General features: G+C 44.4%; 1 protein-coding gene across 1 annotated transcript in view; it reads left to right on the top strand.

Annotated features, from left to right (window-relative positions):
* Positions 1 to 14,913, top strand: part of TTC7A (tetratricopeptide repeat domain 7A) — a 224,768-nt gene that overhangs the window by 73,455 nt on the left and 136,400 nt on the right. Inside the window, exon 12 of the mRNA XM_015411853.1 lies at positions 6,780 to 6,897. Coding sequence (XP_015267339.1) covers positions 6,780 to 6,897 — 118 coding nt within the window. The remainder of the gene's footprint in view (positions 1 to 6,779; positions 6,898 to 14,913) is intronic.

Genomic DNA, 14,913 nt, shown 5'->3' with positions numbered 1-14,913 from the left:
TCACTTCCTCTCTCACCAAACTCTAGTTCCCAAGATTCCCTGTGGAGGGAAGATGACAAACCACTTTTTGTCCCTAGACTGGAAAGGCCTTAGGTGGCCAAGATGAGCATAGGTGGAGCCGGGGGGGGGAGGTTATACTACAGTGATAGTGTACCTGCTTTGTACACAGAAGGTCATAGGTACCATCCCAGGTGTTGCCAGATGAAGGATCTCAGGTGGTAGGCATTAAGTGAGACTTTTCTGTGCCTAAGATCCAAGAGAGGACATTCTTGCAGCTCATTAATTCATAGGGTCACCATAAGTCAGAAGCAAAATGGGGATGCTCGTTTTGGAGGAACAAGGGGGCAAGAGATAGCTGTTTGAGGCAAAATTAAGCAGGATCTTAAGGATGACCCGGGGGAATTCAGATTTGTGAGAAGCAGACAGACAGACAGACAGATATTATTGTAATTATTTTCTATTGGTTTTTATGCCTCACAATGACTTTTCAATAGCCCTTAGCCACAATGGCTGTATTATTAATAGAAGTCAATTAGACCCACTTATTTTTGAAGCAATGGTGTTTTTTGTTTTTGATATGCATGCCTAGCACATTGAACCCTTTCACTTGTGACAAGAGCCACAGAGTGATCTAACCATATGAGACGTAAATTGCACATGTTCTAAAATGGTGCCCTGCAGAAAAAGAAGGGGGGGGGAAATAAGTCAGGAAAAAGCCTAGGCAACTAGAAGCATACACTCTGATTGAATATTCAGTACGCTTTTTAAAAAAGGACTTATGCATGGCTCGTTGTTTTGGGACAAGGGATGGGCATTTGAACGTGTATCCAAATAAAAACAATGCAGTGCAGAAAGAGGGCTTTGCTTACACATTCCAACACACGTTTTAAATATGCCTCTGGATGGTGCCTGCAGTGCAACAAATAATAGACACACAAAAGCCAGCTTCTGCAAACAGATCTCATTAGCTGAACTGTGGCCAGAGAGACTAATTTGTGAAAGCACGGAAATTGTTTCGGAATTGCCAATGGGATGCTTCCGTCATAAGAACCTCACTGTAATCCCAAGCAATCCCCACATAAAGGCAATTGCAAAATGCAGAGCTGTAATTCAACACGTATTCACAGCAGGTTGTCTTAATTTGAGTTAAGGAACTTCCCCCCCCCCCAAATCAAAAATATTGTAACAAAGCAAATAAGCTTCACGGTTACTTTATATTTGCTGTGCTTAGGAAGGACTGAGAGCTTGTTTTTCTGATGAGAAGGCTTAGGAGATATTAAATACTTCTGGCTTTGGCCCTCTTCATGCTTATTGTTGCTTAGATGTACACCTAAGATGTTTTTAAGTGTACGTCTACAAACATAATGTAAACATGACATGCATACTTGACATTATCATACTGCTTTGGGGCAGAGAGCTGGGACTGATTGCTGCTCATTATTGCATATACATTCAGTGGCCGACCCGGATTTGCTGTTGAACAGTGTGTGAAACTGTCCTAATAGGATCCTGCTGCAGTCTGAGAAGTGGGAACGAGCTAGGTGGCCCTCAAGTCTTTTTTCGTTTTGCATCCTTATGACCCTGCAAGCAATGGCTGTGGTGCTAGAGCTTAATTGTGCTGCTCCTCTCTTCCCTATTCTCTTGCTGTCTGTGGCACTTCCCTGCGTAAAAAACCCAAAAAACCCTAGACATTTCCCCTCTGCTCCATTTACTGATCACTAGCTATGCTAAATTGCTGTTGGTGAGAGCGGGGTTTTTTGTTTTTAAGTCTAGAGGGTAGTGATTTAATGTGTATGGCTTTGGTCTCCTGAAAAACAAAACAAAAAAAAACCCACCAAGAGGTGCCAGATGAATACCAGTTGGGTGGCAGTTTGCCAGGGGATAGCACCTGCTGTTCCCTGCTCCCTTGTCAGTGTGCCCATGGGCTTGGCTCAGACATGCATTCCAGAACCTCAGTAAAATAACAGGGTTAGCTGGAAACAGCATCCCCTCTTGTTTCAAGGGAAACAGCCCTCAAGAGTTAGGCTGCTAGCAAAATGCACAGTTTTCACTAATGATGGAAGCAGTGGAGGGGCAAGGAGGAGGAGAGAGCGAGCCCAGATGATTATATTTTTCAGTGACTGAACACAGTTTGTTGGCATCTCTTGCTGAGTGTTATTTGCGCAAACATCTTTGACTGAGGAGAGATTTGACAACTTGTCCTTGCTCTCTATGACAGCCAAGGAAGCCTCGGATTTAGCATATGTCTTAAAGTAGTCTGTGGTTTGCTTGTCACCCCAGCATGGCCTAAAACATGGAAATCGTCCCTTCTGTCAGTCATCCTCTTACAGGGCTCTTTTTGTAGCAGGTACTCATTTGCATATTAAGCGACACACCCCTAATGTAGCCAATCCTCCAAGAGCTTACAGTAGCCTCTGTAAGAAGAGCTCTGTAAGCTCTTGGAGGATTGGCTACATTAGGGGTGTGTGGCCTAATATGCAAAGGAGTTCCTGCTACAAAATTATGAGAGCAGAAACAAGGACCTGAAACCCATGGGGAGCATAAGCAATCAGTTACATTTTTATCATGCATGCCCTGTCTCCAAGGAATTCTGTGTGGTATACATAGTTTCCCCCTCCCCTGTTTTAACTTTACAGCAGCCCTGTGAGGTAGGTTAACCTGAGAGAGAGAGAAAGAGAGCACGTGACTGAACCAAGGTCACCTTGTGACCTTCATGGCAGAGTGGGGATTTGAACCTGCATCTCACCCATCCTTGCACAACACTAATGCCTGTAGCACTCTAGTTTTCAGGAGTCTGTTCCCTGCCAGCATTTCATCTTAGCAGCCGTAGAAGGGCTGCTCACTCAGGGATGCTTTGTGTGCTGGAGGCCCCTGATTCAGTTCCTGGTATGTCCAATTAAATGGTCTCAAGTGGAAGGTGTCGATAGAGACCTTTATCTGCCTGAGATCCTAGAGAGCAACTGTCAGTCAGAACAGACAATTCTAGGCTAGATTGCCATAACATTAGGACATGTCATATGTTAATACCTTCTCACCTCTCATTTCCCCCCACACTGGCGCCACTTGTTCCTTCTCAGTCTTTGGATGGCATGCAAAGGAGATGGCTTGGCTAAAACCTTTCCCCCGATGTGGTAGTTTTCTGTTGGTTGCAGTGTTTTAGGTGAGAGGTTTTACACGCGTAACCCTTCTGTCCCCCAACCTTTAGTAGTCCAGAAGAGCTTTCCTTTTTTATTTGCGCTGGCTGTAGAAAAAGCCCTTCCGCAACTTTTTCAACAGCCCTGAAAGATATGCACCTATTATCCCCCACGCCAGTATGATCAAACGTGATTCATTAACTATCTATTATTAAGTCATAATAAAATGTAGTCATAGATGCCCTGAAGCCAAGAAAGCCACTGTGGAAGTTTAATTTTGCCTTTGTATTGTGTTATAATGTTAATAGCTAGGAAGGGGTTGTGTATGTTAAGTGCCGTCAAGTCACATCTGACTTTATGGCAGCCCTATGAATTAATGACTTCCAAAACAGCCTATTGTTAACTGCCTTGCTCAGGTCTTGAGAACTGAAGGCTGCAGCTTCCTCGATTGAGTCAGTCCATCTCATGTTCGGTCTTCCTCTTTTCTTGCTGCCTTCAACTTTACCTAGCATTTTTTGTCTTTTCCAGGAAAGGGTTAGATCCAAGCTAAATTAGCTAATTCCATTTTTAAAGCTAACTTGATTGTTTCCCAATAACAGATAACTAATCTGGTTTTGTAACTGGCATAAATATCAGACTTGTGGATGATTAAAGTATTGTTTGTTGCCCTAATAAAGTTAATATGTTAAAATTACATGACAATGGCTGCAGTCACACACGCTAAATAATCCACTTTCAATCCACTTTTGAATTGGATTTTGCCAGTTCACACAGTAAAAATTCAGTTGGAAAGTGGATTGAAAGTGGATTATTTAGTGTGTGTGACCGCAGCCAATATTTGACCAGGCAGTGGACCAAATCTTTTTTTTTTTACCAGTCAGTTGTCCAACTTCATTATACCCACATTAGAAATGTCAGGGAGCTGAGAGAACAGTGACTTGCCTGAAATTGTGTGTGTGTGTGCGTGTGTGTGTGTGTGTGTTAGCAATCATATTTCTGGCAGGCTGAATTATTTTTATAAAACAGAGTCCCAGTGGCAACTTAAAGACTCACAACGTTTATCCCAGCGTGAACTTTTGTGAGTCAGATGCTTCTTCAGATGCTATGATGAGGGAATTATTTTTAACCTTACTTTTTAACCTTTATAGGATGTAGGAGATGAGAAAACTGCTAACATATTGACAAGTCTGGGCATCAAGAATACCTTTCCATCACGTCCTTAAATATTCACTTCCATTTCAGTGGAAACTTTAAAAGAAAGCTTCATGCTCTAAGCAAAGCTTCATAAAACAGGAGCCATAATGCTGTGTTGTGCTGGCTGACTGTTAGCTCTGAGCTGACAATGCTGACAGGCCCTGCCATCTATCCTGTAAGCTAATAAAGTATATCCTTGGAGACTCTCAAGCATGTCCTACTTCTTCCATCTCTAGCAGGACACTTACTGAAGTGCTTCATTCAGCATTTGTCCGACCTGCTTGTAAATTAAGAACATAAGAGAAGCCAATGTTGGATCAGGCCAACGACCCATCTAGTCCAACACTCTGTCACACAGTGGCCAAAAATACTAGGTGCCATCAGGAGGTCCAGCAGTAGGGCCAGGACACTAGAAGCCCTCCCACTGTTGCCCCCCCCGCAAGCACCAAGAATACCCTTGCCCCAGCCTGTGAGTTCCTATCTATACCTTGTGGCTAATAGCAACCGATGGACCTCTGCTCCATATGCTTATTTAATTCCCTCTTGAAGCTGTCCATGCTTGTAGCCGCCGCCACCTCCTGTGGCAGTGCATTCCATGTGTTAATCTTTGGGTGAAGAAGTATTTCCTTTTATCTGTTCTAACTCGACTGCTCAGCAATTTCATTGAGTGCCCACGATTTCTTGGGAGAAAAGTACTTCTTTCTCAACCTGCTCTATCCCATGCATGATCTTATAAACCTCGATCATGTCACCCCTCAGCCGTCGTTTCTCCAAGCTAAAGAGCTCCAAGTGTTTTAGCCTTTCTTCATAGGGAAAGTGTTCCAACCCTTTTATCATTCTCGTTGCCCTTTTCTGCACTTTTTCCAATGCTATAATATCCTTTCTGAGGTGTAGTGACCAGAACTGTACACAGTACTCCAAATGATATCACACCATTGATTTATACAGAGGCATGATAATACTGGCTAATTTGTTTTCAGTTCCCTTCCTAATAATCCCCAGCATAGCGTTGGCCTTTTTTATTGCAATTGCACACTGTCTCGACATTTTCATTGAGTTATCTACTACGACTCCAAGATCTCTCTCTTGGTCACTCTTTGCCAATGCAGACCCCATCAATGTGTATTTATATTTAGGATTTTTTGCTCCAATGTGCATCACTTTTCACTTGACCACGTTGAACCCCATTTGCCATGTTGACGCCCACTTGCCCATCTTCAAAGATCCGTTTGGAGTGCCTCACAATCCTCACTCGTTCTCACCAACCCTGAACAATTTCGTGTCATCTGCAGATTTAGCCACTTCACTGCTTACTCCCAACTCCAAATCATTAATGAACAAGTTAAAAAGCATCGGTCTGAGTACTGATCCCTGTGGTACCCCACTGCTTACCACCCTCCACTGAGAAAATTGCCCATTTATACTCACTCTCTGTTTCCTATTAATTAGCCAGTTTTTGTTCCACAAGAAGACTTGACCTTTTATCCCGTGACTATTAAGCTTACTTAGGAGCCTTTGATGAGGAACTTTATCAAAAACTTTCTGGAAGTCAAGGTAAACAACATCTATTGGGTCCCCCTTGTCCACATGTTTGTTCACTCCCTCAAAAAACACTAACAGGTTAGTGAGACAAGATCTTCCCTTACAGAACCCATGCTGAGTCTTCCTCAATAGTTTTTGTTCATCAATGTGCCTACTAATTCTTTCCTTAATAACAGTTTCCACCAACTTGCCCGGTATCGACGTCAGACTGACTGGCCTGTAATTTCCCGGATCTCCCCTGGAACCCTTTTTTAAGATGGGAGTGAAATAAACTACCTTCCAGTCCTCAGGAATGGAGGCAGATTTTAATGAAATCTTGGAGGCCTCCAAATTCTAACTTTGCAGGGTGCCATTGTCTTTAAAGAGAAAATGGGCTCTGTGCCTAATAACCCCAGTCATGTGGACGTACAGCAAGCTGACATACCAAGCTGAACCAAAACAGTTGTGGTATGGCACTCTTTGTCCAGAATCTCTGTCCTGCTACAAACATGCTACCCTGGATTGGGAAAAGATCCTGAGAAGAGGAGATGTGTTTGGAAGACTTGTAGAGAGGTTGCAGCATTGGCTGTCAGGCTAAGCCTTGGAACTTTTTCAAGGGTCAGCTCTTGCCCAGTTAGGTATCTATGGCTTTAGAATGTTCTGAATCCCTGAAACTGGAGGATCTCTGGCCAGGCCAGGCCCTGGGAGTCCTAGAAGTGGTTGAAGACACAACAAAGTGAGCTGACTTAAAATGCATGTTTCTTACAATTGAAAGGTTAATGTATACTGCCACACATCTAGATAGAGTTTCCAGGCAAGTTTGACCACCATCCCAAAGGGATTCTATGTCCTGCTGGGATTGCCAAAAAGGCTTCTGATTGCAAGGGCTATTCAGTAATGTGTATCTCATTTATTAACTCATCCTTGCAGCTGGAGGAAGGTGAACATTTTGCCAAGATGGTGATAGACGTGGGGGAAGATGCTGGGGAGCTTCTAGCAAAGGGCAACCTCGCCTTGGGCCTGATATACAGTCTTCAAGCAACTGATGGTAAAGTATTCAAGTCCATATGATCAAATGTAATCCATACAGAAGTTGTTCTCAGTTTAAGCACTTAGAAACTTTGAAACTTAAGAAAACATGCATGTGAGGCTTGCATTGTAGACCAGGGTCCATCTAGTACAGCATTCTGTTTCTAACAGCAGTCCATGAAGGTGATGATGATGGAGGTGGAGTGTTGCCCCTTACCCATATCCTACTACTTCAGTGAACAAAGTTTGAAGCCTTCCTCCAACTTAAGTGGCTCTTCTGTTAGAGGAAGAGCCACTTAAGTTGGAGGAAGGCTCCTTAAGCTGGCCCTTTGAAGGATGGTTGGATCCACCCTAATATCATTTAGCTGTCATGGCTATTGATAAGACCTACCCACCATGGATTTGTCTAGTGCTTTTTCAGAAAAGGTTTCAAAGCCAGAAGACATCACCACATCTTGTGGTAATGAAACCTGAAAAGGCTGTTTATACCAAGAGGATAGAAGGGATTCTTTGTCAGGGATGGAAAACTAACAGTGTTCAGCCTTTTTGCTGATACAAAGAGAATTTCCTCTGGCATCCCACTGGAGAAGTTGCTTTTAAAATGATGATTACTACTTGGTGGTGTTTGAGCTGAGAGCCAAGCAACATAGTATATCACCTTCATGATTGCTCTCTAAGTATCTGAAGGGCTGTTACTTAGAGGAGGGCAAGGAGCCGTCCCTGTTGGCAGCAAAGGACAGGACTCAAAATAATGGGTTTAAATTAAGGGTGGGAAGGTACCAGCTGAATATTAGGAAAACATTTTTACAGTAAGAGTTGTGCCACAGTGGAATCAGCTGCCCAGGGAGGTGGTGAGCTCCCCCTCACTGGCAGTCTTGAAGCAGCAGCTGGATAAACACTTGTCAGGGATGATCTTGACTGATCCTGCATTGAGTAGGGGGTTGGACTAGATGGCCTGTGTGGCCCTTTCCAACTCTGTGAATCTGTAATATATAGGATGTCCATGATCAGATCAGATCTCCCCATCTTAAAATTCACAGTAAAAGGGGGGGTATTGGGGGGAGAATTTGGATTGGGGCTGTGGCAGGTGGGAGTTCCTTCTCCTCACATATCATTTTCCCAAGAAGAAGGTGACCCCGGGATGACATTATTCATTCTTTATTTAAGAACATTTCTGTGCCACCTTTTCACTCCAGAGTGTCCCCAAACCAATGAACATCAAAGCATTTCAGCACTAAACATCAAGAAATTAAAATGGCATTTAAAACATAAAGGTATATAAAATATTTAAAAATTCAATAAAACATGTAAACACACAAACACACAACACCACAACCAGGGAGGATGGCCAATATTGATTACTGAGGGAATGCCAAACAAAACAAAAGTCTTCACCTGCTGGCAGAAGGCAGTAATAGAGAAAGACAGATTAATCTCAGTGTGGAGGGAATTGCAGAGTTTCAGCTGAGAAGGCCCTTTCTCATGTTTCCACCTGTCTGGACTCAGGTAGCAGGGGCAGCTGAAGCAGGGCCTCCAAAGATGACTGCAGTGGACAGGTAGGTTCATATGGGAGTCGGTGGTCTTTAAGGTATGCTGGCCCCAAGTCATATAGGACTTTAAAGGTCAACACCAGCAACTGATCTGGGTCTGGAAGAAAAATGGGAGCCAGTGTAGACAGAACAAGAGTGAAATGATATAGTCCATATGGCCCACTCCAGTCACCATTCTGGCTGTAACATTCTCTACCAACTGTAGCTTCCAGATAGTCTTCAGGGAAAGCCCCCTGTAGAGCACATTGCAGTAATCTAATCTAGAGGTTACTGGTGCATGTCCCACAATGGCAGCATCTTCCCCCCCAGGAAACCCACAAGTGGCTCACCAGCCAAAGCTGATGAAAAGCACCCCTGGCTACCATTGCTAGCTGTTTATCCAACAGGAGACCCAGGTCTAGCAGCACCTTCAAGCTATAGACCTGTTCCTTTAGGGGGAGTACAACCCTATTCAGAACAGGAGATATCTCTGGTCCCAGGTTCAACTTTCTCCCTCCCTCAATTTTGTTGGGATCAAGATACAGTTTGTTAGTCATCATCCATCCCAAAACTGCCTCCAGGCACCTGTCATAGTTTCCACATCTTCCTTGGGATCTGCTGGAAGTAGAGCAGAGTGTCATCTGCATATTGGAGGCAATTATGTCCAGATTTCTGGATGACCCCTCCCTGCAGCTTCAAAAAGATGGTAAAAAGTATGAGGGGCAAGATGAAATCTTGGGGGACCCTGTAGGCCACAGGCCAAGGGGCCGAACAGCACCACACTCTGAAACCTGCCTTTTAAGTAGGATGGAAACCACTGCAGAACAGTGCCTCCCATTCTCAACCCTGAAAGGTGGTCCAGATAGATATGAAGAGAGGTCCAGGAGAATTAACCGGATTGCACTCCCCCTGTCCATCTCCTGGTGGAGAACATCCACTATTAGCCCCAGTGTGGAGAAAACACAAGTATCTTCAGTAATTTTTTAAATGGTGAAATAAAGTTTGGGAGATCCAACTAAAATAAAAGACTGTCAAATGTACAGAAATTGAGCTTGCTGAAATGGTTTATATTGTATCATGATCTTGTTAGTGTTAAAGGGGGAAATGACAGAGCAGATCCATGTTTTAAATGGGCGGGGGCATCCCAAACTCTTCAGCTTGCATCTGAGGACTGCTTCACATATTTTTAAAGTGTACACTAAAAATACGAGTTTCCCACTATAAGTATGTCAGCCAGGTGAGGTTGTGGTTGTCTGCAGTGTGTATATACAGTGGTAAATATGTTTGCTGCTACATAACGATGTCTCTTTGTAAGACAGACCTCTTGTAAAGAGATATAAGTGCAGTTCTTGATGAGTTCACATCTGATAGAATGAGTTGGAACTGTGTTTCACAGAGGATGCTTTATTCCTTCCCCCCAGGTCAAACTGAGATCACTTACTGACAGAACACAGATTTTTTTTCCCTCTGTTACATATATTTTTTTCTGGCTAAAAGTCTCTTTTTGGATGTTCCCAGTGGGCTGTTCACAAAGCACCTCTTGCAATTTCTGTTCTGTTGCTGGCTCCAGTGACAATCCAGCTTCCCTTATCTCATGCAGAATTTATATGAGAGGGTGAGAAACACTTCTCTGGGCTTAACTCGACAGAGAGCATGCTTGAAATGAGCCGCTGCTCCTGGACAGAAAGTGGATGAGTTTTGTTACTTTTTGCAATTTCCACCCTTCTTTATCATCTGTTGGAGATAATATAACTCTTTATTCTAGAGGAGTAGCTGTGTTAGTATGCTGTAGCCAAAACTACAAAGAGTCTCATGATGGCTTAAAGGTTTAAAAATTGATTTTTTAAAAGGAGTATATATATATAAGGAGTATATATGCAGGAACACGGAGGCAGAGACCCACTACTTTGTAGCCTTCAGTTGTCCGATTCCTGTGTCACCACTCAGAGGGCACTGGAGGGTAACAACAGAGCATTTCATTATTCTGGCATGGAGCTTCAGCTTCAATTATCTATGCTATTAATTAACAAGAAGAAGAGAAGAAGAAGAGATTGGATTTATACCCCGCCCTTCACTAACCAAAGGAGTCTCAGAGCGGCTTATACACTCCTTTCCCTTCCCCTCCCCACAACAGACACCCTATGAGGTAGGTGGGGCTGAGAGAGCTCTGAGAGAAACTGCTCTTTTTCAAGAACAGCTGTGCCAGAACTATGGCTTGCCCAAGGTCATCCAGCAGGTGCAAGTGGAGGAGTGGGAAATCAAACCCGGTTCTCCCAGATTAGAGTCCGCAAACTTAACCACTACACCAAACTGGCTCTCGATGGGTTATTACATTCTGGGACTTCATCTGAGCTGAGGGGTTATGGTGCTGAGCTAGGAGTTACTGATTTGGGGGGCTGATAATCATTTGGTTCATATGTGTTATGAGCTATGATTTGGAGTCCAGCCATATTGAGGTAGATCAGGATGGTATGGCACTATGAACATAAGAATGAAAGAGAAGCCATGTTGGATCAGGCCAGTGACCCAACCCATCCAACACTATCAGTGCGTTCAGACGGGGCTTTCTGCCGGCAGAAACGCGATCAGACTCACCCTCCATCTTCCGGATCCCTCCGTTGGACGCCCGCTCACATGCTGCGGGCGTCGGCGTTTGTTTTTTTTTAAAGCAGTTTGAGCATGCGCATAGGCAGCCATTCAGAGAATGGCAATTTTTGCGCATGCTCAAAACCCCCCCCCCCCAGTAGATTTAAACTTTAAAGGTAAGGACTTACCTTTAAAGTTTAAAGAGCACAGTAGCCTCCCGGAGGTCCCTGACGCCTCCGAAATGCTGCAGTAAGGGCTTTTTTTTAAAAAATAAACGCTTAGGGCGAAGCTTCGCCCAAGCGCATACCGCTAGGAGTCTTTTTTAAAATGGCGGGGGAAAGCTGGAAGCCTCAGGCTTCCGACGGAAGTGGCTAGGCACCGGTGGAGAGCGATCAGACGCCGGTTTGCATCGGAAGCCACCGTTGCACTGAGTTTACCACCACTAGGGACCTAGTGGCAGAGTGCAACGGTGTACAGCTCTTTATAACGGATAAAGTGGGAAGACAGATGTTCCCCGTCTGAACGCCGGTAGGTACATCGATTGCAACCGGCACAGAATCCGTTGTAAAGGCTGCGTCTGAACGCACCCAATGTGTCACACAGTGATCAAAACCCAGGTGCCATCGGGAGATCCACCATCTGGGCCAGAACTCCAGAAGCCCTCCCACTGTTGCCCCCCAAGCACCAAGAATACAACGCATCACTGACCCAGACATAATGTTCCATCTATATGTTGTGGCTAATAGCTATTGATGGACGTCTGCTCCATTTGTTTATCCAGTTCCCTCTTGAGGCTATGCTTGTAGCTGCCACCGCTTCCTGCAGCAGTGAATCCCACGTTAATTACTCTTCGGGTGAAGAAGTACTTCCTTTTATCTGTTCTAAGCCTGATGCTCATTAATTTCATTGAGTGCCCACGAGTTCTTGTATTGTGAGAAAGGTACTTCTTTCTCTACTTTGTCTGTCCCATATATAACTTGGTAAACTTCTGCCATGTCACTCCTCAATCATCATTTCTCCAAGCTCAAAAGCCATAACCACTAACCTTTCTTCACTGGGAAGGTGTTCCATCCCCTTAATCATTTTAGTTGCCCTTTTCTACATCTTTTCCAATGGTATATATTTTCTGAGATAACAGTGACCAGAACTGTACACAGTATTCCAAATGAGGCTGCATCATAGATTTATACAGGGGCATTATGATACTGGTTGATTTGTTTTCAATTCCCTTTCCAACCCAGCATAGCATTTGCCTTTTTCATTGCAGTTGCACGAGTATGAGGGGTGTTAGTATGTGGAGACAGTTGGAGAGACATGAGAGGGCTTGCCAAATTGTCCAGTCTCCTATCCATCCCAATTGATGTGGGAGGGAAAAAAATTCTAATCCCTTCCCCCAGGTTGACCTTGATATTCGTCACAGCTTTGTCTAAGAACAGGATCTCTCTGTTACATGATTTAGTAGGAAGTGGCTGACCTGGTATGTGTGACTGAGACCTGGCTTGATGAGTAATGTAGATCCGTTACAAATTACCTCACCTGGGTTTGCTGTGGGGTACCAGGACAGTTTAGGTCGCTTACAGACTACCATCCACATAGCTCCTCAGTGGAGCCTGGGCTGAGCTTATGGAGGTGATCCTAGGCCTGGTGTTGAGGACCCCCAGGCTGATTGTTCTGGTGGATTTCAGATTTTCCAGATCCAGCTGCATCTCTCATACCTTCAAGGGCTGATTCAACCACACATTTTGTAATCTGTCAGCGGTGCCTTTCTACTATTTACATTGGCCAAACTTGATATTCAATTTGCAAGGGAATTACAAATCAGACATTAAAAATTGATACATTCAGAAACCAGCATGAGGGGCATTTGAATCTCCCTAGATATTCAGTACCAAACTTAAAGGTTGCAGTGACAGTTTCACTCAGGTAGGTATGGGGACAGATTCAGCACAAGATTTGTTGAAGGAACTATCTGGATCCTCTATTTTGTATTTCCTTTGGGTGGTCCGTCGCTGGTTGCTTTGGACTGAATAGTTGCTTTGGATTGAGAGGCTGTCTATAAACAGGGACAGACATAGCTCCAGAGGCTTCTTGTTTATGTAATGTTCAGACCATTTGTAAAGTTCTTTGCAATCGCTTGCCCACCCAGCAGGATTTTATAATTCTTCCTGTTAGTCATGGACTTGAAGTTCTGGAGTCACTCCTGTTCCAAGGGATGAGCCATGGCTACACAGTCTACACAGCATTCATTGCAGCAGGTGCAAGTTTAATAAAATGGCATAGAGTAGCAAAATATTTTATTTTGGCCCCGGTCACACGGGCAGGAAACTGCAGAGGAGAAGCGTGGCTGTTTGCCCTGGGGCAAACTACTGCGCAGTTACGCGATCAGACCTCCTGTGGAGGTACCGTGGAGGTTCCATGGAAAAATAGGGGTGCGGATCACACGAAAAGCCGGTGCACAACAAAGAAGCGCGCGCCGTGGCAAACTGTTTTTTATTTTTGTGTACATGACAAATGCGCATGCTCCGTTGGGTGCGCATGCGCATCCATAGAGACTTGGACAAAAAGAACCCACCTTATTTGCAAGGGGACATGGGCGGGCGCCGGATGCCACCGGAAACGCGATCAGACGCCCGCTCTTGCCCCACAGTTTCCGGAAACTAGTACCTCCAAGGTACTAGTTTTTTGCCACGCAGTTTCGGCTGGAAGCCTCGGTTGAGCCACGGGAGTGCTACGCTTCCCAGATGTGCTGGTGAGATCGCGCCCGGAAACTCCGGCTGTTTTCCGTCTCACTTGTGTGGCTTCTGTTACGTGTGACCGCAGCCTTTATTTATTTATTTATTTTTATTAGTCGCATTTATACCTCACCCTCCCCGCAATGCAGGGGGGGAAATTAAGTGCTGGAAAAAATTGCCAAGGACTAGAAGCTATACATGCTCTTTTGGAAGTAAATTCACTGAGCTCAAGAGAGCTTACTCCCAAGGAAAAATGCAGCCTAAAATGTAGCTGACAGAATCGTAGGGTCCTGTTTTAATTGATGTGGCTAAGAGTTCAGGCTTGTTTTGTAGAACGGTGTGCTTCTGTAATACACTTCTTTTTTAAAAAAGAAAATCTTAAAAGTGGCCTAATAAAGAGAGGCAAGTTCTATTTATTAAAATGTTTGATTCCCCACTCCTCCACTTGCACCTGCTGGATGACCTTGGGCAAGCCATAGTTCTGGGCGCGCTGTTCTTGAAAAAGAGCAGTTTCTGATAGGGCTCTCTCAGGCCCACCTACCTCACAGGGTGTCTGTTGTGGGGAGGGGAAGGGAAAGGAGTTTATAAGCTGCTCTGAGACTCCTTCAGGTAGTGAAGGGCGGGGTATAAATCCAATCTCTTCTCTTCTTCTTCTTCTTAAGGACACTCCCATGGAACTCTTAACATAAGATCCTTGAGTGAGCTGTAAGCAATGAAACTGTCAGTGCTTACCAAGAGTAAGTCATCCTTTAATACTGTGTAATTTTGTTGTTGTTCAGTCGCACAGTCGAGTCCGACTCTTCACAACCCCACGGACCAGATCACGCCAGGCCTTCCGGTCTTCCGCCGTCCTCTGAAGTTTGCTCAACTTCATGTTCGTTGCATCTATGACACTGTCTAACCACCTCATCCTTTGCCCTCCCCGTCTTCTTTGACCTTCAATCTTTCCCAGCATCAGGGTCTTCTCCAGTGAGTGCTCCCTTCTCATTTGGTGGCTAAATTATTTGACCTTCAGTTTCATTATCTGGCCTTCCAGGGAACAGTCAGGGTTGATTTCTTTTAGGATTGATTGATTTGATCTTCTTGCAGTCCAAGGGACTTTCAAGAGTCTTCTCCAGCACCATAGTTCAAAAGAATCTATTCTTCGGTGCTCGGCCTTCCTTATAGTCCAACTCTCGCAGCCATACA

This window comes from Gekko japonicus, unplaced genomic scaffold (genome assembly GCF_001447785.1).
Source record: "Gekko japonicus isolate JY-2015 unplaced genomic scaffold, Gekko_japonicus_V1.1 scaffold359, whole genome shotgun sequence".
In the NCBI taxonomy this organism is placed as follows: Eukaryota; Metazoa; Chordata; class Lepidosauria; order Squamata; family Gekkonidae; genus Gekko; species Gekko japonicus.
This window is presented reverse-complemented; position numbering and strand designations above follow the sequence as displayed.